General features: G+C 42.1%; 2 protein-coding genes and 1 pseudogene across 5 annotated transcripts in view; 2 read left to right on the top strand and 1 right to left on the bottom strand.

The window, feature by feature from the left end:
- LOC130709382 (eIF5-mimic protein 2-like) overlaps window positions 1–21909 on the top strand; it is a 39733-nt gene extending 17824 nt beyond the window's left edge. Inside the window, exons 3-4 of one of the 4 annotated variants that reach the window (XM_057558225.1) lie at window positions 9691–9780; window positions 21778–21909. The gene's annotated coding sequence lies outside the window, so the exon portion shown is untranslated. Of the gene's footprint in view, window positions 1–9690; window positions 9781–14254; window positions 14479–15318; window positions 15449–16951; window positions 17312–21777 lie in introns of those variants that run through there. The other 3 variants (XM_057558223.1, XM_057558224.1, XR_009009920.1) reach the window with 3 other exon arrangements.
- LOC103003180 (protein MIX23-like) lies at window positions 682–7455 on the bottom strand. The gene is made up of 2 exons (XM_007172782.3): window positions 7176–7455; window positions 682–1384 (listed from the first exon to the last, which is right to left on the bottom strand). The coding sequence occupies exons 1-2, from the start codon at window positions 7318–7320 to the stop codon at window positions 888–890; spliced, it is 642 nt and encodes a 213-aa protein (XP_007172844.1). The 5' UTR covers window positions 7321–7455; the 3' UTR covers window positions 682–887.
- On the top strand, window positions 8152–12905 carry LOC130709432 (heterogeneous nuclear ribonucleoprotein A3-like; annotated as a pseudogene).
- Window positions 21910–25685: the final 3776 nt, after the last annotated feature.

The raw sequence follows: 25685 nt of genomic DNA, 5'->3' as shown, positions 1-25685 counted from the left end.
TAGCCACACATATCTTGTTAGCAAGTAATTATGCATATTTCTGAACAAAGTAAAATGTTTTCTTTCAAACACAAAACCAAAAATACTTTTGCTTATTAAGCTGTAAGATCAAAACGGTAAGTATTTTTATACCCTAATAACATAATAGCTTAGTATCTGAAAAAATACTTCATGTATTTATATGCTGCTGATGATTTATATCCCCACGATGATGAGAAAAGAAATCACCCAAACACTAAGGTGACTGTGAACAGAGAAAACTTGGAAACCTTTGTCCTAGATGGAGTCCACTAACCCAAACAAGTAACTGTTCATACAATTTTCTTCAAATATTTATCAAATGTTTGAGTGTACACAATACATCTGACCAAATAACTCACCTATCTGAACCAGAGACTGTGTCATGAAAATCTCCATGTTTCACTTAAAGATTAAATAGCACTGAGCTTTCATATGTCATCCAGAATTAAACAGCCAATCCACAAATAAAATTTCAAAAAATAAAATTTTGAATAATTTCTGCATAATACCTGAGTGTGAGCTCTCAATGGTGGTGTCTGACTTGGAATCCAGAGATGAAGGAATTTGTCTTAATTGGGGAACATAGTACATCTTTTTTTTTTTTTTTTTCAGAAAATTATTTTAATAGTTACAAAATATCTTTTTTTTTTTTTTTTTTTTTTACAGAATCAGTATAAAATAGCAGTTGATTTCTCCATAATTATCAGAATTATTTATACTTGAGGTCTTGGGTAAGTGGGGCTGAAATCAACAAAAGGTCTTGGACTGTTGGCTCAGAAATCTTCCTGGGAAGCCCACCATGTTGATGTCTCTCATGCTTAACTCCTATGAGATGACCCGGTCCTTTTTTAAAAAAAAGTATCTTTTTATTCATTCTTTGGAGGCTTGAAGTGAATTCGGCAGCGTTCATTAAACACCTTCCAGCTCCTGTCATTTACCACTTCTTCAACATTCAGTTCTGACTGCATCCATTTCAACTTTGTCTGTTCTTTTCTAAGTTGCTTTAATAACGTTAAATTGTCCAAATTCTTTTCTCTCTCCTCTCGGAGCTGTTTTACTACTGATGAGGTCTGAGCTATACAGTTTTTTATGACTCGGTCCCTACTGGCATGAGCCGCCATCAAAGACTCATAAAGTTGTTTACAGGTTTGGCTGGCATCAATTTTCCCTGCAAAGGAAGCTGTTGGAACCGTAGTGTTTAATTCATGTACTATTCTGTCATCAATCGTCCTCATCACCTTGAGTAATTCCTGGAACTCGGCGAACTCCTCACAGCTCACACCGCCACTGGGCGCCGCCATATTGGGCCCATAGTACATCTTTGTACTACCAGAAGGCTTATATGGCAACAGTAAAGGCTGGCCTAAGGACATAAAGATCAGAATACTTAATAAGAAAACATTGATTAATTAACTGAACAAATATTAAGTACCTTTAATGTGCCAAGCAGTGGTCAAGATTCTTGGAATGTATCAGTAAACTAGCACTCTAGAAGAGGGAGATAGACAGTAAACAATTAGCATACTGAATAAGTAAATCATCTAGTATTTTTATAAATTATTAGTGACATAAAACATTAGAAAATCCTGGGACTTCCCTGGTGGTGCAGTGGGTTAAGAATCTGCCTGCCAATGCAGGGGACAGGGGTTCGATACCTGGTCTGGGAAGATCTCACATGCTGTGGAGCAACTAAGCCTGTGCACCACAACTACTGAGCCTGCGTGCCACAAGTACCAAAGCCCGCCTGCCCTAGAGCCCGAGCGCCACAACTACTGAGCCCATGTGCCGCAACTACTGAAGCCCACGTGCTCTAGGGCCCTTGTGCTGCGAGTACTGAGCCCTCGTGCTGCAACTCCTGAAACCTGTGCGCCTAGAGCCCGCGCTCTGCAACAGGAGAAGCCACCACAATAAGAAACCCATGCACCACAACGAAGAGTAGCCCCTACTCACCACAGCTAGGGAAAGCCCGTATGCAGCAACAAAGACCCAAAACAGCCACTCCCCCCCAAAAAATTAGAAAATGCTGAGGAAGATTAGAAGTATTTGGGAAATTGCAGCAGGATGCAGTTTAAATAGAGTGGTAAGGGTAGGATTCATTGAGAAGACGATTTCTTAGCAATCTAGTCCATAGTTAGATGGCTCTAACTAAGAAACACTTTATCTTATATTGAACCCAAACCTGGTCGTTGTTAACCCCTACTACTGATCTTTGAAGGTTCTCCCTCCAGAGTCATAGAAAGTAAATCTAATTCTCTTCTATGTGGCAGATTTTCAAAATAAGTTTTCCATTATAAAAGTATAAATTCTCAATATTAAAAAAATACACAGAAATAAAAAAGACAAAGTCTTACCACTCAAAGATAACTATTATTAATATTTTAATGTATTTCTACAGGTCTTTCCTCTGTATTTCTTATTTGTTTACATAGTTGTATATAGTATGTATAATGTGGAATTCAGTTTTTCTACTTTACATTGATAATAAAATATTCATTTTATTTCCTATCTTCACATTTTTTATCATTCTACTACACATTAAGTGTATTTAACCCTTCTCATAATGTTAAAAATTTAGGCTGGATTAAATTTTCAATAATAAAGAATTCTGTAATAAAGACTTCTTGTTTATAGCATACCCATTCTCCCCTGCTGCCCCATTTCACATAAGTTTTCTGATTTCAGAGTGAAAAATTATGTCATTTATAAAGTTTCTTTTTTTTAAATACTAACTGCTAAAATTCTTTCTAAAATGTCTGTGACATGGTAGTAATTTGATTATTATAGAAGATGAAATCTTTTTCTTCTTCTTCTTTTTTTGCTTCATTGGGTCTTCATTGCTGCACACGGGCTTTCTCTAGTTGCGGTGTGGGGGACTACTCTTCGTTGTGGTGCGCGAGCTTCTCACTCTTCTCACTGCAGTGGCTTCTCTTGCTGTGGAGCACAGGCTCTAGGCACGCAGGCTTCAGTAGTTGTGGAGCATGGGCTCAGTAGTTGTGGCTTGCGGGCTCTAGAGCACAGGCTCAGTAGTTGTGGAGCACGGGCTTAGTTGCTCTGTGGCATGTGGGATCTTCCCGGACCAGGGCTCGAACCCGTGTCCCCTGCACTGGCAGGTGGATTCTTAACCACTGCGCCACCAGGGAAGTCCCTGAAATCTTTTTCTATACACTTGTTTTTCTTTCATGATGTGGTAGAAACTCTCTCTCTGTAACAGCATTTTGATATTTAGCTGGGTACATACTGCTCATCTGTACACTGTATTTCCCAATCTCCCTTGCAGACATGTATGGACATATGACTAAGTCTGGGCCCATAGGTCAAGGCTGAGAATAATGTCTGCAACTTCCAGGCATCCCATTAAAACACTCCACTGGCTGCTGCTAAAATTTATCCTCCCCATCACTCTTCTTTTCCAGTATTTTCTTATTATTCTTCCTGAAAAAATTTAAGATCAATTAAACAAGTTCAAAAGAACAATTCCATTAGAATTTTGAGTAGAATTACATTAGAGTTTAAATTCATTTGGGAATAAATGACATCTTTAAATATTCAATTTTCCCATTCAGAAATATCCCATCCCTCCTTTTAGTCTACTGTCCTTTTCTATGCCTACACAAAGGATTAGTACTGCCATCACATGAGTCCTATAAAATTCTTGTTTAGGTTACTCCTCAGTATTCATGGGGTTGTACTGCTCATTCAAATAGAATTTGGTAGATAGCTACCACTTCTCCTGATTAAACACAACAGCTTCTTCAGTTTATCCTTATGGACCATGGTCTTCTCTTGCATCCTGTAATCACCTCTAGATGGACTCCTAGTTGCCCATGTCTAGTTTATAAAAATCAAAATACTCTAGACAGAGTCTGATAGTCCCAGAGTCGAATGAGATCTCCTTCATTCTGGACGCAATAACAACTTTTATATTACTTAGAATTGTGTTACCATCCTTGACCACTCCATCATTCTGATGATTTGACATGGAATCCATATTACTAGTACCCTGCTTCCAACCAAGGAATTGACTTCATAGGGAAGGAAATGAGACAAAAGGCTGACGCCTAAAGGGAGTCACTGTTCTCCTCACAAGCCTGATCACCCACAGCTATGGTAAACTCAAAAACAAAAGAGCGAGTGAACAATTTACTGATAACTGTCATGGCACAAGCTGGGAGGCATCACTTTCTGAGGCTGGAATGCTAGCTTGCCGAATACGGCATGTGCTCAGAACCACATATGGCACTTGCCTATCCCACAGGCAGAATGCATGTATTTAGGAACAAAGGCAGAAGCCTTTAAAATCTTTTGCTTTCTATCTCTGTGACTCTGCTTTGTTTGATGGAAGATCTTAGAAATAAGGGAGGGGCACTTCTACCGGGAGACAGGAGCCATCTAGTCATTTTACATTCTTTATGTCACTGAAACAATGCAGGGAATAGGATGCCATAGTGTTGACTAAAACTACAATTGACCTTAACTATCAGGGAGAAATAAGGTTACCTTAAAAGAAGAAAGTCAGTAGGAGTATGGCTTACACCTAGGGGACCACGTTACCAAGCCTGGTCATAGAAATTAACCAAAAAATGACCTTAAACCTATGCAGGGCTAGCAAAGCCTTAGACTACTTAGGAATACTTGTACCAACCTATCAGGCAAAACCCCAGCCAATGAGAACCTGGCTGAATTCAAGGAGAATGAAGAAATGTATAGAGGCTGGAAGAATTTAAATAACAGGAAAAATAGGCTGTAGCCTCTACTTCTCTTTGGACGTTGCTGTAGTCATTATTGTTAGAATATTGACTTAGTAGTTTTCTTCCTCCACCAGTGTATATAAAGCTTGGTGGTGATGGTTAAATTTACCATTTAGTTCAAAGTTTGCAGAAAATGGACAACAACAATTGGGCAGAATGACAATGGACCCAGAGCAAGAATGGCTACCATGTGGAGATGGAGAATTCAGAGGCAAGATAAGTGGCTTTTTGAAATTCTCAACAACTTTATGTTTGGATGCAGAAGTCTTAAAGTTACTTTGGACTGCCTATCTCTGGGGGAAGAAGTGACTATTCAGCAAATAATGGTTGTTCCTGGGAGAGACAGAAAGGACTGCAGAAGGGTAAAGAAGAAAGTCCAACCATAAAATTTATTTCTTCAAAAAACTTGCAGATGGAACTAAATATAAACATATAGCATATTACTCTTAATTTGTTAATTCAGAGCAGTGGACACATAGTCATAAATTCAACATGCTCTTCTGTATACTTTTAAAATATTTTTAAAATTTTACTTCTGAATCCACAGAGTTAAAAATATTTTATTATTAAACCAAATAATATTTCTCTTTTAAAGGAGTCCTTTCTACCAAGTACCTGTATGTAAAGGTAAGACCATGAACTGTGGGCTCTATATAGACTGATCCATTTGATGTCAGAAGAGGTAAAAAATACACTTCCACAGTTGGATTTCCTCTCCTGTGCTCTGCCACCAACATGAAAACAGCATAGCCCAGAGTAGCCTGGGTTTCAGTACAAGGCATGTGGAACAGACCCAAACGGTTTTTGCATCCTGATGCCAAACTCCAACTGACTCATAAGACCATGAGTGAGGCAAGCAAATGTCTGTTGTTATAAAGCACTGAGATTTTCGAGGTTCTTATACAGTATCACGGTGGCAATAGGTAACTGACACATTAAAGGCATTCTGTGTGATATTGATTAGACTATACATTTGGGGGGCATAATTTTATTTCACAATAAAAATGTATAAGAGATATAACCATCTCGGGCTGCCCTGATAGCGCAGTGGTTAAGAATCCGCCTGCCAATGCAGGGGACACGGGTGCCAGCCCTGGTCCGGGAAGATCCCACATGCCGCGGAGCAACTAAGCCCATGTGCCACAACTACTGAGCCTGCGCTCTAGAGCCCGCCAGCCACAACTACTGAGCGCATGCACCACAACTACCGAAGCCCACGTGCCTAGAGCCCGTGCTCCACCACAAGAGAAGCCACCGCAATGAGAAGCCTGTGCACCGCAATGAAGAGTAGCCCCTGCTCGCCGCAAGTAGAGAAAGGCTGCACGCAGTGATGAAGACCCAACACAGCCAAAAATAAAATAAATAAAAGTAAAAAAAAGAAAAAGAAAAGAAATATAACCATTTCAACATATAAATGTATTTATTCAAATTAAATTCAGTGCAATTTAAATGTGGAACTAAGCAATTTTCTTTATACGTTTAGGCATATTCCATTTATACCTACAGACAGATAAACTTTTTGCACAAGTAGGAAAACTTAAAATATATTTTGAACAGATTTGTACAAACTGTTGAATACTTTAAAATTAGTAATTGAAAGTTCCTACCCTCATTTGGAGGTAGAATGGGAACTTAACTTTCGAGTTACTGGTCTGAAAAAGAAAATAACTTGCTATAATTTTGAATGTTATATAGTATAAGCACTATAAAAATATCACTGTCATGATAGCATAGGAACACTCTAAATGTAGACCTTATGGTAGAAATTGCTAGCTGTTCACCAAAACTCATTTCTTCTTCATCCTGGAAAGCACAGCTAAACTATTCCTAGTCAGTGGAAGGTGATGTGGGCCACACCTAGGCCTAGCCCATAAAAGCCTCCCAACATGTGCTCCTCCATGCTTTTCGTCCCTTCCAGTTGACTATGATGATGAATCCAAGGTTCCATGTTTTAAAGAAAGCAGAGTCACAGTCAACCTGGGTCCCTGCTCAACGTTTCTTGAGCAAGAAATAGACTGGTATTGTGTTTGCTATCTGTTCACTGTATCATGCAAAACAATAGTAAAAGAAACAATGCCAAATAATTATCTACCTCCCTAAAATTGAACCTCTATAGTTTTTATGTTTTCATGAACTACTTGCATTCTTATGACAAGTATCATGAGTTGAAAATACGTCAGCCACAAGTAGCATGAGTTTCACATAGGTTGTTAACTTCACTAGAAATTGAAGTAAAAACATAATAAATTATATTCTCTTCATAGCTATGTAAATAAAAGATGTTTTAATCATGTACAACCTAATGCTTTAAATTAAAATTAGGTTTTCTAACTAGAAAGACCCAATCAAGAAATTTCTTAGTTAATGACCCACAAAAGTTGGTAATGTGACCTAAAATTCTCTTACCATCTGTGCCATGAAGAACAGTAATCTGTTGGACTGAAGATGATGAAGCAAACTTGACAGGAACTTTGCCCGACTTCTGTGTACTGAGCTCTGGAATATCATGTCCACGATCTTCAGCATTAACAAAAATCTCAGATGAAAACATGGTTTTTCCTGGACTCTCTGTTGTTATCTGAGTGACTGCATCAGATGATAATTTTCCAGAGATGGGAGAAAACGGGGTCTTAATCTCCTTTGGTGATCTGAACAAAAAAGAGAAAGCACACAGCAGGTCATATCCTTGGCTTCTCAAATACTGTAATTTCTTTCCAAATGTGGCTTCAATATTTTTTGGAGACACATCCAACTCAAATGGTTAAGTTATTTCTGCAGTACCCTTTGCTTTTTTACATACTTATTACAGGGTGATCATGCATGAGTTAACTTTTACTTATTTTAAAATCTACTTTTATTTTGGATTTAGAATGCTATTATATAAGGAAAGGGTACTTTTCAGTTGAAGTGGAAAGATATCCATTACAAAATAATTACTGGAAGTCCAGTATAAATTAGGGGACTATGCTAAACGCATAGAGTGTACAAAAATAAAAAAGAAACAGAGCCTTTCCTCAAAAAGTTTATATGTCAGTGGGGGAACCAGAGGTTTTGAAGGTTGTAATTATGTATATAGATTATAAAGAATCCATATTAAAACATAATGGAGTAAATAAATGAGTGTATAAATAAATAAATAATAGGAGAGAGGGAGAAGACAAATCTTGTCAACAGAAGAATTCCATATGTAGGTAACCTGCCCCCCGCCACCCCCCACCCCCGGCATCCATCTCCTCCCCAAGGAGGTGGAGGTGAAGCTTAATCTTCCCCTTAAGTCCAGTCCTGGGCTGGCCTTAATGATTGAATTCCAAAGAGAGTATAAAATGGGAGAAAAAGTAACTTTACAGTGGAGAAACCAAGCAAACACCATGTTATGCAAGTGATGATGTTTCACATCACCAGTGATGTCACGGAGACACTCCATACTCTCTGTTATGATGTGATGAGACGGTTACTTCGCTTCTGTGGTATTCTTTGTCAAAACCTATAACTCCAGTCGAATCATGAGAAAAACATCAGCCAAACCCAGACTGAGAACAATTCTACAAAATATCAGACAAATATTCCTCAAGACTGTCAAAATCATGAAAAACAAGGAAGGAATGAGGAACTGTCATAGACCAGAGAAGACTAAGGAGACATGACAACTAACTAAGTGGAATGTGATATACTGGATTGGGTCCTAGAACAGAAAAAGGTCATTAACAGGAAAACTGGTGAAATCCAAAAAAAGTCTTAAGTTTAGTTAATAGTAATGTATAAATGTTGGCTTTTTAATTTTGAAAAATATACTATGGTAGTATAAGATGTTAGCAATAGGAAAAACTGGGAGAGAGGTAAAGGGAACTCTGTTTGTATCTTTTCTGTAGATTTGAAATTATTTGAAAATAAAAAAGGTCATTTTAAAAAAATGGAGTAATACTGTATTGTATTATATCACAGAAGAAGAAGACCTTTTAAAAGGTCTTTTAAATCTCTACCCTCTATATACGATTCACTAATTAAAAGGACAATTATGAGAAAAGAAAATAGGCTCATCTCCCTTATGTATACAGAAGCAAAAATCATACACAAAGTGTTAGACAATCAAATGTAGAGTGTGTGAGTGAGTGAATGTGTGTGTGTGTGTGTGAATTCCTACCAAGTTGTTTTACTCCAGAAATGCAAGGGGAGTTAACATTCAGATATCAATAAATGTCATGCACCACATCAGTAAAATAAAGGAGAAAATGTATATGATCATATCAGTATAGTCAGATAAAGCATTTGATAAAATTCAATAATTATGTATGATTAAAAACTCATAGCAAAGGGAAACTACAAAAAACTTGAGAGCCACCATCCTATTTATAGTGAAATGTGGAGAATGTCCACTGTAAGATTAGGAACAAAATAAGAATGCCAACTCTTACCTTTTCTATTCAACCTGTTAGTAAAAGTATTAAATGGCATTAGCAGTAAGGCAGGAAAAAGAAATCAGAAATATAAGACTAAGAAAGGAAGAAATAATACTGTCACTTTCCATATTTGATATAATTAAGGATACAGAAAATCCAAAACCATCTACAGATAACTTATTAGAATATCAGTTAGTTTTTAGAAGAGTTGCCAGATAAGAGACCAAACATTAAAAAATTCCACTAACATTTTTCTGTGTCTGAAAAGTTATAAAATTAAAAACTAAAAAATATGCCATCTACATTATCATCAAAACATCATATACCTAATAATAAGTGTAATAAAAAATGTAAGAACCCTGAACAGAAAACTATTAATATATCATAGAGAGAAATTAAAGGTGATCTAAATAGGATTTCTACTTTGAGGCAGGATGTATAGGCATACCTCACTTTATTGCACTTCACTTTATTGTACCTTGCAGATAATGCCTTTTTTTTTTTTTTTTTTTTACAAATTGAAGGTTTGTGGCAACCCTGTGTCAAGCAGCTCTACTGGTGGTGCCATTTTTCCAACAGCATTTGCTCACTTCGTGTCTCTAGGTCACGTTTTGGTAAGTCTCACAATATTTCAAACTTTTTCACTCTTATACTTGTTACATGATCTGTGATCAGTGATCTTTGATGTTACTATTGCAAAAAGATTACAGCCTGCTGAAGGCTCAGATGATGGGTAGCATTCTTAAAGTCTACTTTCAAATTAAGATATGTACTTTTTTAGACATAATGCTATTGCACACTTAATAGACTACAGTATAGCATAAACATAACTTTTACATGCACTGGGAAACCAAACAACTCGTGTGACTTGCTTTCTTAGGATATTCTCCTTATTGTGGTGTCTGGGACCAAAGCCATATCTCCATAATAATATGCCTGCACTAGGTAGGCACAGGCCATCACTCCTGCTGCAACAAGCAAACAAACTTGAATAAAAGATCATCGAGCTAAGGAAGCAATCAAGAAACAATATCAACTAATATGCTAGAGAGGGACATTTAGAGATTTGGAGCAGGGGTTTGGTGTAGGGAGACATACTCCACTGGAAAAGAGAAATCACCATACCTTTTGATAAACTCATTTGCTGGCATGATGGAGTGAAATCTAGCAGAGTGTCAAGCCGATTTCCCCCACAGGACATTTCCTTAGTGTCAGCGTGGTATAGGATGATGGGGGACTGAGCCAAGAAAGCAGAGTGAAATTTCCTGCACAGTCATGGCACTAACAAACCAAATCCCGCTAGATAAAGGGGCCTGTGACAATCATTAGGTCTCCTCTTCAAGACATTTGCCAGTTTTTGAACCTATGTAAAGCAGGAAGCTAAATACCTAATGCCTGAGGGAGAGAACTTTCCAAAGTGAGGAATTAGAGACCTACCAGACTCACAGTAAAAACCCGGAAGTGCCATCCCCAAGAAGGGGGCTGAGTCAGAAAAAGTGAAATCATCTGCAATGTTTCAGTGTTTATGAGACAAATTTTCATCGAGGAAGTGTAACGGCAACAAATACATAGCTGGTCTCTCCTTACATTTGCCATACTCTGAAGCTGTGAGAACTGAGAGCCTAAAGAGCTGAATTCAAACATCTGAAAGACTGAAGTCAATAACTGACTGTATTTATTGAAGAATCAAAGACCTGTCAGGCTCACAGCAAAAATCCAGGGAGGCCACAAATTAGGAAAAATCATAGGTAGGATGAGACAACTAAAGCTCCAACCCAGTTCTGACCTAGTAAAATTCCTGAAATGAGTGAAATGATCAGCCACTCTGATTAACAGAGAAAGGGGTAAATCTTCTCTGGTGCAAAGTAATAGCATCTTCAGTCTCTATGAAGTTTTTATTCACCATGTCCAGCACACAATCAAAAATTATGAAATTCCTGAAGCAGGAAAAAGTGACTAAAAATTAAGACAAAAAAAACCCCAAAACAAAACAAGAAAAATTGATTTAGAGGGAATTCAGATTCTGGAGTTAGCACAGAACTTTAAAATGACTATATTGAGAGTAAAAGATGGGGATTAATAGATTAAAATATGGAGAATCTCAACAGAAAATTGGAATCAATTTAAAAAAAATCAAATACAGATAAATGAAAAATAAGAAAACTGATCCCCAGCAGACCTTAGGGAATACTAGAAGAAATTTTTTTAGGCTGAAGTAAAATGGCCCAACATAGAACAGAGCTGGGCTCTCGGTCCCATATTGAACTCGAGTTGGAAGAGGCGAGTCCCGTCTCAAAACGGAGGTAAAACCGCCGCCCGGTCGCCCCCAGCCCGACTCCGGCCGCCGCCGCCGCCGCCGCCGCCGCCGGGGGGAGGAGGGCCATGATCCAAGGGAACCAGAACAGTTGAGAAAACTGTTTATTGGTGGTCTGAGCTTTGAAACTACAGACGATAGCTTAAGAGAACATTTTGAGAAATGGGGCACACTTACAGATTGTGTGGTGATGAGAGACCCCCAAACAAACCGTTCCAGGGGCTTTGGCTTTGTGACTTACTCTTGGGTTGAAGAGGTGGATGCAGCAATGTGTGCTCGACCACACAAGGTTGATGGGCGTATAGTGGAACCAAAGAGAGCTGTTTCTAGAGAGGATTCTGTAAAGCCTGGTGCCCATCTCACAGTGAAAAAATTTTTGTTGGTGGTATTAAAGAAGATACAGAAGAATGTAATTTGAGAGACTACTTTGAAAAGTATGGCAAGATTGAAACCATAGAAGTTATGGAAGACAGGCAGAGTGGAAAAAAGAGAGGATTTGCTTTTGTAACTTTTGATGATCATGATACCGTTGATAAAATTGTTGTTCAGAAATACCACACTATTAATGGGCATCATTGTGAAGTGAAAAAGGCCCTTTCTAAACAAGAAATGCAATCTGCTGGATCACAGAGAGGTCGTGGAGGTGGATCTGGCAACTTTATGGGTCGTGGAGGAAACTTTGGAGGTGGTGGAGGTAACTTTGGCCGTGGTGGAAACTTTGGTGGAAGAGGAGGCTATGGTGGTGGAGGTGGTGGCAGCAGAGGTAGTTATGGAGGAGGTGATGGTGGATATAACGGATTTGGAGGCGACGGTGGTAACTATGGTGGTGGTCCTGGTTACAGTAGTAGAGGAGGCTATGGTGGTGGTGGACCAGGATATGGAAACCAAGATGGTGAATATGGTGGCGGTGGTGGAGGATATGATGGTTACAATGAAGGAGGAAATTTTGGAGGTAACTATGGTGGTGGTGGGAGCTATAATGATTTTGGAAATTATAGTGGCCAACAGCAATCAAATTATGGACCCATGAAGGGAGGCAGTTTTGGTGGAAGAAGCTCGGGAAGTCCCTATGGTGGTGGTTATGGATCTGGTGGTGGAAGTGGTGGCTATGGTAGCAGAAGGTTCTCAAAACTCAGAAGAAAAGGGCTACAGTTCTTAGCAGGAGAGAGAGCGAGGAGTTGTCAGGAAAGCTGCAGGTTACTTTGAGACAGTCGTCCCAAATGCATTAGAGGAACTGTAAAAATCTGCCACAGAAGGAACGATGATCCATAGTCAGAAAAGTTACTGCAGCTTAAACAGGAAACCTTTCTTGTTCAGGACTGTCCTAGCCACAGTTTGCAAAAAGTGCAGCTATTGATTAATGCAATGTAGTGTCAATTAGATGTACATTCCTGAGGTCTTTTATCTGTTGTAGCTTTGTCTTTTTCTTTTCATTACATCAGGTATATTGCCCTGTAAATTGTGGTAGTGGTACCAGGAATAAAAAATTAAGGAATTTTAAACTTTTCAATATTTGTGTAGTTCAGTTTTTCTACATTTTAGTACAGAAACTTTAACAAAGTGCAGTTTTGAAGGTGTTTCCTTGTGAGTTAACAAGATCATTGTTAATTAATATTTTGTATGAATTTTGCTAAAGTTAACTGTAAAGAAACACCTGCTGACTTGCAGTTTAAGGGGATCTATTCTCCCCATTTCCAAACCATGAAATGAAAGGGCTCTGACATGTGGAGAGAATAGATATTTGTATGTTTGCAATGTGTGTTTTAGATAATAGAATTGGGTATTTAAATTAGCATATTTGTGAATTTAATAGCATTAAAGATTTACTTCAAATGGAAAATCTCAAAATTCAAAAAAAAAAAAAGAAAGAAAAGAGCTGGGAGCTAGATTGGCACTGCCTGCGGGGAAGGAGCGCCGCCGCCGCCGCCGCCGCGAGCTGGGAGCTCGATTGGCGCTGCCTGCGGGGGAGGAGCGCCGCCGCCGCCGCCGCCGCGAGCTGGGAGCTCGATTGGCGCTGCCTGCGGGGGAGGAGCGCCGCCGCCGCCGCCGCGAGCTGGGAGCTCGATTGGCGCTGCCTGCGGGGGAGGAGCGCCGCCGCCGCCGCCGCCGCGAGCTGGGAGCTCGATTGGCGCTGCCTGCGGGGGAGGAGCGCCGCCGCCGCCGCCGCGAGCTGGGAGCTCGATTGGCGCTGCCTGCGGGGGAGGAGCGCCGCCGCCGCCGCGAGCTGGGAGCTTGATTGGCGCTGCCTGCGGGGGAGGAGCGCCGCCGCCGCCGCCGCCCCCGCCGTCGCAGTCGTTGTGAGTGAGGAAGCGCGTCGGTCATTCCTGCTGAGGGCCCTCGCCGACGCCTGGGTTTACCCGCCGCCCCGCCAGCTCCGCTCGTTTCCCGTCCCCCGCGGCCCGGCGCGGGGCAGGCCTGCCGGGGCCATGGAGGACGAGGTGGTCCGCCTTGCCAAGAAGATGGACAAGATGGTGCCGAAGAAGAACGCGGTGAGCGCGGCGGGCGGCGCGGGCCGGAGGGAGGCCGGGCGGCGGGCGGGGGCCAGTCGGCCTGAGGGGGCTCCCGTCCTGCGGTGAGCGCGGCGGGTGCCGCGTGACGGCGGCGAGGCCCGCGCTCGCTCTGGGGAGGGGTTCCTGGGGAGGGGGGAGCTTCGTGTCCCGCGGCCGCGTCCCGGGCAGGGGTTCTGGGGGGCGTCCTGTCCCGCAGCTGCGTCCCGGGCAGGGGTTCTGGGGGGCGTCCTGTCCCGCGGCCGCGTCCCGGGGCGGGGGTCCGGTCCCGCGGCCACCGGCGCTGGGACCCGCTCTGGGCGCCCGAGGCCCCTCGTGATTAGCGCAGCCCGGTAAACTCCATCGAGGCGTCCTCCTCATTATTTTAAACGTGACGGTGGTAAAGCCTCGCTGGTTTAGCTGAAGAGTGCAGAGAGCCCTCCCTGTTGGAAAGAATTCGTTGTCTTTCCCGGGCTCATTGGCCAGCAGCGAGAAGACAACATCAAACAGAGGTTTGTGATCAGTTTTAGACATGAAAGTGTTCAAGCAAAACGTGAATTTCCTGGATCTTATTTTTGAGGAAGGCTGAACATTCCCTTGATTGTCTCAACTCCCCTGCATGTTTGCTTAGCAATTAAAAAAGGTGAACTATGCCAGTGTACTTGGCAAGTTGCTAAACTTTTTTGAAAAAGTGGATCTTGTTAGGCCGCGGAGTGCGGGGAGCTGTGTTTAAGGCACTGCCGCCGACGAGGCTGTGCTGCCGGCTGGATTTGGACACATGTCGTTGCTGGTCCTCTCAGTGGTTTCCGGTTGCTACCGGTGGCGTTTTCTGTTACTGACAACGTGTGCACGTGAACGTGTTCTCTTGTGGTTTGTATGAGGTGCTCCAGTTTCTGCATTTCTGTCCACCTGTGTGGGCCACTCTCAGTCCCTTGCTTCCGAGCCGTCTATATTTTCAGCTAAACTTCTGAAATTCTAAGTCAAACGAATGTGAAGGAGAGAAGGGCTGCTCTGATTTGCACAGCACTTCAGAGTTACAAAGCGTTTGTGCAGAATTCTTTGGGGACTCACGACAGCTGTGTTGCATTCATTTTACAGAATAAGAAACTGAGTCAGACCAAGCAGTTCACCTCCTTAAATGAAGTGTGCGTTGTGGCTTAAGCCAGGACCCGAGTTTTCTGCTGGGCAGCATGCAGAAGTAGTGTTACACACCGAATTCTTAAGACTTCAGACTTGGCGTGCGCCTCTTTTCCTTTAACAGGTGCATTGCCCGGCGTGTAATTTCATACCCTGTTCATCTGGATTTGCAATTTTGGCTTTTTAAAGGATTTCCTGTTTGTTTTCTGTTGCAGACGTTGCCTGTGCCATTTATTTTTTCTGTTGATACAGGCCTTTCATTCCTCACTGCAAGTGATGAGCTCTGTATACTTGATTGGCTGAACGTTTCTGTTATTCTGTTTAAACTGGCAAGTTTTTTTTCTTTGCCTAAAGAACCCTAGACTCTCCTAGTAGAAGCTGGCTCCTAGGGAAAAAGGCCGTTTCTTGGGTAATTTTTTTCTCGAACTCAGGCTATAAAATGTGTACCTTTTAATCATCTAGTGCACTAGGTGTTTTTGTTTGTTTCCTTTCCTTGAAATAGACGTTTCCTAGAAATGAGGAATTCCTTAGTGAGCAAGTATGGAGAAGACCAGTTTGTATTTCTCTGCAGTTCTCAAATTATAAACACATAATGCGTCAGCAGGAGAATGAGGATAAGCTCCACAGATAATCCTCAAGTCTCATTTTTCTTTTCAAATCTTATATTTCTAATAGTACAGAACTTTACCAGTATAAAAACTTGCCCCGCCCCCCCAAAAAAAGAACAGAACTGCAGGAAAGAACAAAGAGCACTTAAAGTGTGTGTGTGTGTTTAATATATACATGTACATATACCCAGGTACATACACCTTTATATTTATATGTTATTTTGTAAATAAATGACAATAATAATGTCTTGTGGAGATGTAGAACAGAAGTATACAACAAAAGCACAAACAGCAGGAGGGGGCAAATGGAGTTAAACTGTTAAACCTCCATGGGATGGTTCCATGGAGGAGGCAGAGAGGGGGATGGGATCCTCGAAGAGCTGCTGAAGACCTTGCATTTTTTGCAGATCTCTTTAGAATGCTACTTGCATATTGTGCTCTCACTGAATGCACCTGGCTGAGCTATGGCATATTAGCACGGTAAACATTTGTCAGATTTGCCCTAGTCAGAAAATTTCTATACCTGCCATCCTGCTTGGCACTTAAAATAATTTTTTTTTTTTTAAAGCTCTCTATGATATAGGGATGATGGGTGAAGAAGGCAGGCTGCAGGGTAATATGTAGTATGTATGATCCCATTTTGATACAGTAAACAGAAAGTATTAAATGCATGCCTGTTTGTATGAGCAGTGAGTTTGCATGGTTATCTCAAGAGGGAGGGAATGGGACGGGTAGAGAAAGAGGTTGACCACAGACTATTGTTTTACTTGTTACAAGAGGCATGTGTTGCCTTCATTTCTGATTAAACTTTTTGTTTACAGATTATTGTAGGTTTACATGCAGTTGTAAGAAATAATAGTGAGATAGCTCCTGTGTGTCCTTTACCCAGTTTTCCCCAATGGTAACATCTTACAGAACCATAGTGTACTGTCACAACCTGGGTATTGCCATTGACACAGTCAAGATATAGAACATTTCCATCCCACAGGATCTCTCCTGATGCCATTTTATAGCCACTGCTGCTCCCCCACTCCCCACCAAATCATAATGATCTGATAGTGCAGTGGATAAAGTTGCAATAAAGTTTTTGTGCAGATGATGAAGGGAAAATACCCCCTGGGGAAGATGGCCCATCTCCCACTCCCCCGGCCCTATCTGTCCCTGGCAACCTGTCATTTCAAGAATGTTATGTGGGACTTCCCTGGTGGCGCAGCGGTTAAGAATCTGCCTGCCATTGCAGGGGACATGGGTTCGATCCCTTGTCCGGGAAGATCCCACATGCCGCGGAGCAACTAAGCCCATGCGCCACAACGACTGAGCCTGCGCTCTAGAGCCCGGGAGCCACAACTACTGAGCCCACGTGCCACAAGTACTGAAGCCCACGTGCCTAGAGCCCGTGCTCTGCAACAAGAGAAGCCACCGCAGCGAGAAGCCCGCGCTTGCCGCAACTAGAGAAAGCCCACACGCAGCAACGAGGACCCAACGCAGCCAAAAATAAAATAAATTAACTAATTAATTAAAAAAAAAGAATGTTATGTGAATAAAATCATATAGTGTGTAACCTTTTTTTTTTTCTTAAGTAAAAAGAATTTTTTTTGGCTGCACTGCCATTTGTGCGATCTTAGTTCCCTGACCAAGGATTGAACCCAGCCCAGGTAGTGAAAGTGCTGAGTGCTAAACACTGGACCGCCAGGGAATTCCCAGTATGTAACCTTTTGGATTGGCCTTTTTCACTCAATGTAATTCCCTGGAGAGTCATCCAAATTGCACGAATCAATAGTGCTGCTTTTTTAAAAAAAAAATATTTATTTATTTATTTATTTATTTGGCTGTGCGGGTCTTTAGTTGCAGCATGTGGGATCTAGTTCCCTGACCAGGGATGGAACCTGGGCCCCCTGCATTGAGAGTGCAGAGTCTTAACCGCTGGAACACCAGAGAGGTCCCAGTGCCGCTTTCTTTTTAATTGCTGAGTAGTATTCCATGGTTTGGCTATACTTCAGTTTGCTTAATCACTTGCCCATTGAAGAATATCTGAGTTTTTTCCCATTTCTTGACTATTACTGATAGAGATGCTGTGGACATTTGTGTACCTCTCTGATTTCATTTTCTCCATGGGTACCCTTTAAGGCTCAATACTGGAAAAGAAGGGGGTCAGAGTGATCAACCCAATGTGGTAGCCTAACGTAACAGATAAGGAAAGCAGCAGGCTTTGTGAGACAGTCAGCGATTTGTCCAAAGTCACACAGATAGTAAACGTCAAAGTCAAAACTGAAATTAGGTCTCCAGACTTGTAGTTCAATACTTTCCCTCATTATTCCATGCTATTTTGAATCTCCTACTCAATTTAGGGGCCAAAGAAATCGAACGCAAAACTTTCCAAAGTTTCTTTTCTTACCTGACATGGTCAGAGAAGAGGAACCATCAACTGCAGGTACAAGGGCTGAGGAGACAACACTAGAGGATGTCTGAGTGGCTGCAGCTGAAGGGCACACGTGTCCAGTCCAGAGGTCACTGGTTACTGGTCCAAACAGCTCCACGGAAACCCCAAGACTCTACCAAGTGGTAGTAGGTTTGGTAGGAGAGTGATGTCACAAAGCAGGCAGTTCAAAGGTATGAGCTAGCCAGTAGGGAGGTCCGATCCCCAACAGGAAGGCGGGGTTGGGTGAAGAGAGTGTAGGAGAGCTAAAACAACACCTAAGTTTCTGAGCTCTGGGGAGGAAATCCTAGAAGACAGATTTACCTCTCCCAGGCTCTTCCATTAGGGAAATCATTGCAACGTTTCTTACAGACGCTCATTAATATAATTAACTAACAGTTACTTATATTCTACAGAGTATTCTATTTTATGTATCATATACTTAGAGCTATATAGATGTTATTTAATTAATAATCCTTAGGAAGGAAAGAGCCATCTAGTTTGAACTATTACAGTTGTTCTGAAATCATATGTGTCTACTGAGTGAACTGATAGCAGCTTTTAAGGAGCAAAAGTAGGGATTAAGAAGCTCTTTTTGTAACTTGGTTCAAGAGTAGGGTGAAGTTTGTTGAGTGTACCTTGTGGAGAATGTTGTGGTCCAAGGCTCTTCTCTTTGAGTTTCTTCTCCTTGCCTCCTACCTTCCTTGGGCTGGGCTAGGCTGGGGGCCAGGTTGGACTTGCGACTTAACATTTCTCTTCCGCTTTCTTCTTCTTCTTCTTTTTTTTTTTTTTTTTCCTTCCATTATGGGCATTGCTTCTAGGACAAGCCTTGATCTTGCATTGGTTGTTACTTCCTGTCAACTTCCAGCAGCCGGAGTCTTCTTTTCAGTGCTTGATGCTTCACGAAACCGACTCTGCCCGTTGGCAGCAAATACCAGAGAGCTAGGAGACAGAGCTGGTTGCAGACCTTTCCTCTTCCAGCCTTTGGTTGCAATTGTTTTGCCCATAATTTGCTAGCTCTAGTTCCTTGGGCCACACAGGTATCCTGCCATCCAGCTCTTTTTTCTATGTGAGAGATATTCTGAACACTGTCCCTTTTTCTTTGCACAGAAGTATATACAGTGTGGCAGTTACTGTAATCTCCTCCCCCTTGCAAACAGCCACTCTCGAATCTTGGACCTCTAGGACTCTCTGTCTTGCATGCTTGGGTGCAAGGCCAAGCAAAATGAAGAGGAGAATAATTAGAGAAAGAGGAGGGCATTGGTGGAGAATTGGGAGCAGGTAAGGTGAAAGGGCACAGGAGAAAAGAGATGCATGTCGATTTTTTGGTTTCTGTGGGAAACAAGTTGACACACTTGGGCCTCATTTTGTATTAACAGAACAGAGAGTTAACGATATAAGTAGCTAGATAGTGGAGCAACTGCCACGAAGTCTGTACACTGAAGAGAACAGTCTCACATCTAGTTTTCATTTTGTTTTATGTCATAGTACCTTATTGATAGCATTCACTGGTGTGTTTGTAGAATACAGATGTGTTCAAATGCTCTGGTTTTGTCTACATGGCTATTTCCTTGTCCTGTTGGTAAGGAATCCAACATTGTAAGACATATTGCATGTTTTTCTCTTGACGATCGTTGACCTTGAAGCGTCATGAACTACGTTGAGCTGTTGGATTTTGTGGAGAAACTTTCAAAAGGGTCTGTGAAAAAGGCATTGTGGTGAGTCGCATTATGCACCCGAGCGTAAGGAGCAGATATCTGCCACCAGCCCAACTTGGCCTGGATTGCCTCTGTTTTAGTTCCCCCGGTTAGTGCTTTTCTCCCTAACCACTCTTGTGACTGTGATCATGTGAGTAAGGGCTGAGTTGCTAGAGATTTCTGTGTGAGGTAAGCTGGTTTGAGGGAGGAAATCTATGGACCTAGTCATTTTCCTTGGTGGTAAGCTTTCAGGGGTGCAAAGATTGATCTTCCTGGGGACTTTTCTGGTCCCAGGAAGATATCGCATAGATGGGACCTCCAAAGGCACACATTGAATCTTTAGGCCTGTTTTTCCTATTAGGAGATACGAGTTTCTTCACTGATGGGGATGATGCTTATCTGAGAAGAAATTGTGAAAGGTGGTGTAGTATAGAGGTGTGGCTTAAGCTTTTAAGTTTTCTTCAGGGTTTTTCCCCTAAGCTTCCTACTTCAGACGGCCTACTTACATGATACTAGTATGTGATGTCAGGCTAACAACTTCCTAAATATACCTGCAAGCCAGATCAGTGTCTCTTTTCTCTGTATTCCCATGGAAATCAAGGGTCCCGCCGAATTTTCCATCGAAACAGTTGATTTGCGTTGTCTCTAGGCATGCTGAAGGGCGTACCGTTGCTTCCTAACCGGTGTCGTTTGGGAGAGCTACCTCTGTACGTTCAAATGATGAACTCTGAGACTTTGCTCATGTGTGCGGTAAACCCTTGAGTTCCCTAAGACCTTCCTTTCCTCCATCTCATACCCCATTAAGCCCGCTTCAGTTTATCTCCTGCATTTCTTTGGAATCTGTCAGCTCTTCCTCAACATCCTAATACTGAACTTGCCTGTCTGTTGCGACTAGGTCCTAACTGTGTCCATATATCTTGTTTCCTTCCAATCCATTCTTCACACAAGAAACCTTCAAAGCAAGTTGGAACATTGCTCGTAAGCATCGCTCACAAACATTGTTTTGAGAATAGAAAGCACAGTGTTGGCCTTTACGACTCTGCGTGGTCTAGAATCCTCTCTGCTTCTCTAGCCCCATCTTGTGCCACTTGTGCCCTCACTTTCTATGCTTCAGATACACTGAATTAACCTTAGTTCTCACTCATCTGACAGAAGTCAGTTCAGATATTATTTTTCACCGTGATTCCTCGCATTAAGGAATTTGATTTTCAGGTTTTGTATGAGGACTAAAACTCAACTGGGAAGTGGAAGAATTGAGTTTCAACTGTTTCAGTCAACACGCTTGTATTAATGATACCTGCGTACTGAACACCGGGCTAGGTTTCATGAGGGATCCAGAAGTTCTGGCCATCTCTGGTTTTGGATATCCCTTATTTGTTGAGACCTTTGCGTTGTCTGGTTGCCTTTTGTCTGTTTTCCAGATGGGAAAACAGGAACAAGGGAAGTATAGGTTATTATTAGGTGGGGTTGAACAAGTGGAGCAGCAAACTGCAAAGCAGAAAGAAGAGGGCCGTACTCTAGAGGGATATGATTTCCATTTTCAAGGCGACTGCATCCTGTGCAGGGAGACAGCCTAACATAAAATGTGCCTAACAACAAATATATTGACTTCTTACTAAAAATCTCCAGTTCATGTAACCAAGGGGTTTATACCTTCTCCTTTAAAAGTGATATTCCTGGGACTTCCCTGGTGGTCCAGTGGTGAAGACTCTGCGCTTCCAGTGCAGCAGGCGTGGGTTCAATCCCTGGTTGGGGAGCTAAGATCCCACATGCTGCGCAGCCAAAGAAAGTTTTTTCAAAAGTTATATTCCTGTATTATTGAATTTAGTGGTTTAGATTTTGTTTTAATGTTAAGAAGATTTCAGTTTCTTTACCAGGAACAAACAAAACATAATGTAAAAATCGTTTCCCAGAAACGATTTCCATCATTCTCTTCTTCCCTTTCTCCCGCAGAGTGGTGTTTCATCTTGACAAGCTCTCTGTCATTCCATAGGAAAGCTGTCTGGCTTGGAGGTTGCAATCCCAGGGAATTTTTCATCACCAGGGAAGTCTCCATCACTACAGAGGGATCAAGGGAGAAGTCAGTCCCTGGTAAGTGAGATGCTCCCCCTAAACACCAACACAGCAGTCGTGTACCTTTCAAGGGGTTCAGGGGCAAGCTGGGCAAGGCATTTCTACTAACTCTTCTTAAGGACCATAGACAGTGCCCTATGCTACGAGGTAAGCGGTGACTGTTGTAATTCTTACTGGCGATCATTTCATGTCACTGATTCTTGGCTTTCTTTGTATTTCATAGGACTGTTATAAGTCCAATACAAAATGAGTCTTATTTTTAAAACACTGAAATGTTTTACAAAGCCTAGCATTCTCATCTAGAGTCCTTTCAGTTCTCCCCACTTTCCTGAGAGGCTAAGAACACTTCACACCATGAACTAGGAGAGGGGGTAGAGCCCTTTCTGATGAAATGTATCAACAAAGACAGAGTCTTAGCCTGCTTGCTCTCTGGACAGGATCTCGGACCACAAGGTCTTAAATCCTGGTATAAATGAAGGAAGTGAGGACAGTTCAACTGGCACTCTCATAACAAGAGTTCTGAAACACCTTCCAAAGAGACTATAGCAGTAGATGAGGGAAGGGAGTGCTACAGTGTGGTATAGTACAGGGGGAATGATCGGCTACAGCAGTGAAAAATGTGGTACCTATTGGTGTGCTCTCGGGGTTCTTGTACATGTAGCATAGATGACCTTTACAGTGGCCCTCCCACCTTCCCTCCTGCATTAGGTGTTCTTTTTTTTGTTGTTGTTAATTTATGTTTATTTATTTATTTATTGTTTGAACTTATTTATTCTACGTATTTATTTTTTTGGCCGCACTGGCTCTTCATTGCTGTGCACGGGCTTTCTCTAGTTACGGCTAGCGGGGGCTACTCTTGGTTGCGGTGTGCGGGCTTCTCATCGCGGTGGCTTCTCTTGTAGCGGAGCGTGGGCTGTAGGCGCGTGGGCTTCGGTAGTTGAGGCTCTCGGGCTCTAGAATGCAGGCTCAGTCGTTGTGGCACATGGGCTTAGTTGCTCCACGGCATGTGGGATCTTCCCAGACCAGGGCTCGAAGCCGTGTCCCCCGCATTGCATTGGCAGGCGGATTCTTCACCACGGCGCCACCAGGGAAGCCCTAGGTGTTCTTCTATAGAGTCTCAAAACAGAGGGCACTGAGCGAAGGTAGTGGTTATTAAAGGCTCAGGATCTAAATTCTACCTGTCTCTACACCACTTCCCAGCTGTCGATTTGACCCCATTTTTGAACGCCGACCTCATTCTTCAACTTTCTCTGCCGTTTGTATACTCACCTTGAAAACTTGTTTCTGTGATGCGTTGAGCAGACACAGGGTGGCAGATTGCAGAGGTGGAAGCTGGTGGTCGGATATTTGTGGACTGAATCTCCTTTAGTCCCATTCCCATTTCTGGTTGCACAGAGGCCCTACTTCCTGTGTGTGACACAGAGCCATAGGATTGCAGGCAGGAGCCAAGTTCTCCATACAGTAAAGACCCCAGTGTGCCTTGGTTATAGTAATCTACCTGGCTTCCTTCCTGGTAGGGAAGTGACAGGCGGCTATGCCCCTGATTTGGAATCTGAGATGGTGTTCCCTGAGCAAGGCTGGCAGAAAGCGATGGATAGAGAGGGACCATGTTATTGGCGTCTGAAGTTTTATCATACTGGGCTGCCATAAACACGGAGGAAGCAGCTGTGTGCCGGTCAGTGAGTGCCAGAGTAAAGTCTCCGAGTGAAGAAGAATTCTTTTCAGTGCTTCCTGTGATGTCCCACTCAAGAACACCTGGATAGGAAGGAGCTGAAGTGGAGATCTGGCTGTGGTCAGTAACTCCAGATAACATAGTCGTGCTAGAATGTTGGTAAAGGTAGGCACTACCCATGAGTGTCTGGAAAGAGGTACCGGTAGCCGATGCCGAACTGACGGCAGGGGCAGAGACTCTGGAGAAGTTGCAGACACTTCGTGTTAGGGAAGTTGCATTGCGCACCACAGGAAGAGAATGCTGCAGAGAATTTAGAGTTCCAAGTAGAGATAGATTTTGGAAATTTTCTGGAAGAACAAGAGGCTCATGAAAAACTCAGGGAGGTTGAGAAATTCTCACTCCGTTTGAGGAACAGCATTATCTTAAGGTTCTTGCTATCAGGACGGCTCTACTATCCATACTTCCTGAGACACCCAAAATCAGACAGTTAATGACGGCTGTAAGGACTGAGCAGTTTTCCAGTCTTCTGTATTAACTGCCTGTGCTCCCATCTTGGGCGCGGATGGGCAGAAGAGCCAAGTGGTATGGTGCAGACATTGTTCTCTAGGCTGGAAGCAACCTTCTCCCTGCCCTGTCTTTCCCTTCAGCCTGCACTCGTATTGACCTCTATGCTACTTCCTAGACTGGAAGCATTTTAGAACTAGGAGGCCCTTAGAGAACTTCTGTTTTCTCAGTCTCATTTCGTGAGTAAGGAAACTGAGGCTCAGAGAGGTCGGGTTGACTTGTTCAAGTTCTCTCATTAGGTTAGTATCATTACCAGGTTTCAGAACCTCAGTATCCTGACTTCCTTGCCAGGACTCTACTCTGAGCATGATACTGCCAGAAAGCAGGAGAAATAGAACTTATAATATAGGCATTTTTTTTGTCCATTAGAAAACAGTACGGCTATTACCATTGTCGTCTTCAGTGTCTCCCTTTGCTTGTACAGTTCCCACGCTATTACCTAGAGTTGACGTATAGCTCAGTCCAACTGGTGAATTGAAAGAGTCATTTTTGCCCTCTTCAAGCCTGGTTTCCCATCCTACCTCAAAATGATTACCCGAAAGTGGGTATCTTAAATGCTTTTGGAAAGAGAAAAGTTATCTGATTACTTCAGATTACTCATCTATGAAGTGGTTATAACACCACCACCAATAATAATAGCCGTGATAATTAATAGATGAATAAGCTGATATATTGCGTATGATTTATATGGAGGAAGATACAATAAGTTCTAGAAAGACAAAGAAAAATCATGACAAGCATATTACATAACGAAAAAGAAATCCATAGATATTAATGAAAACTGGGGTATGTGGCAAGTATCAAAGCCTAATGAATTTACTAACAAATGACATTCTGTACCATCCATGCAATATTATGAAAGTGAATGTTGCCCACTCTATTTTAGTGAATACTATTAACCAAAAAACACGATAGAGGTGATAGAGGTGAATGAATTCCTAGCCAATGCATACAGACAGAGAAGGTATATCAGTAAAAAATGCCTAACAAGCAACAGAATGCAATAAGTGTGGAATGTATAGGTAGCCACAACATACATAGACAAGTATTTCAATGAAAAGCGGTACGAAGCAGACAGGAAAATAATAAGGGTAAAAGAGTTTCATGATTGTGCTCATTCATATTTTTACCCAGCAAGTAACAGGTATTAAGCCTAGGAGAAATATATATTTCAATGAATATAGCTTATATAGTAAGCAGAAAGGAAGCTTAAAAAGTATCAAGAAGGTTTTTGTATTTATCCTAGAACTTAGATTAGAATCATCTTCAACATCCAAGAAGATGACATCCCAAAACCTCAAAAAACCATCATCCCTAGAATCCAATAAAAAACGATTTTCAAATGTCAGAAAATCCAAAGGACTCCACAATATTGTTTTCGATAAATGTGGATGTTTGTTTGTTTTTTTCTTTTGCCGCGCCGCGTGGCCCTGGCCGTGAAAGCACCGAGTCCTAAGCGCTGGACCGCCAGGGAATTCCCTAAATGGGGAATTAGAGATGTGGGGCTTGACTTTTTCTTTTTCTCCTTCGGTAGCTAAGATCTACAAGCGAA

Source organism: Balaenoptera acutorostrata, chromosome 12 (genome assembly GCF_949987535.1).
Source record: "Balaenoptera acutorostrata chromosome 12, mBalAcu1.1, whole genome shotgun sequence".
NCBI lineage: Eukaryota > Metazoa > Chordata > Mammalia > Artiodactyla > Balaenopteridae > Balaenoptera > Balaenoptera acutorostrata.
The sequence above is the reverse complement of the archived record's forward strand: the minus strand, read 5'-3'. Positions and strand labels throughout refer to the sequence as shown.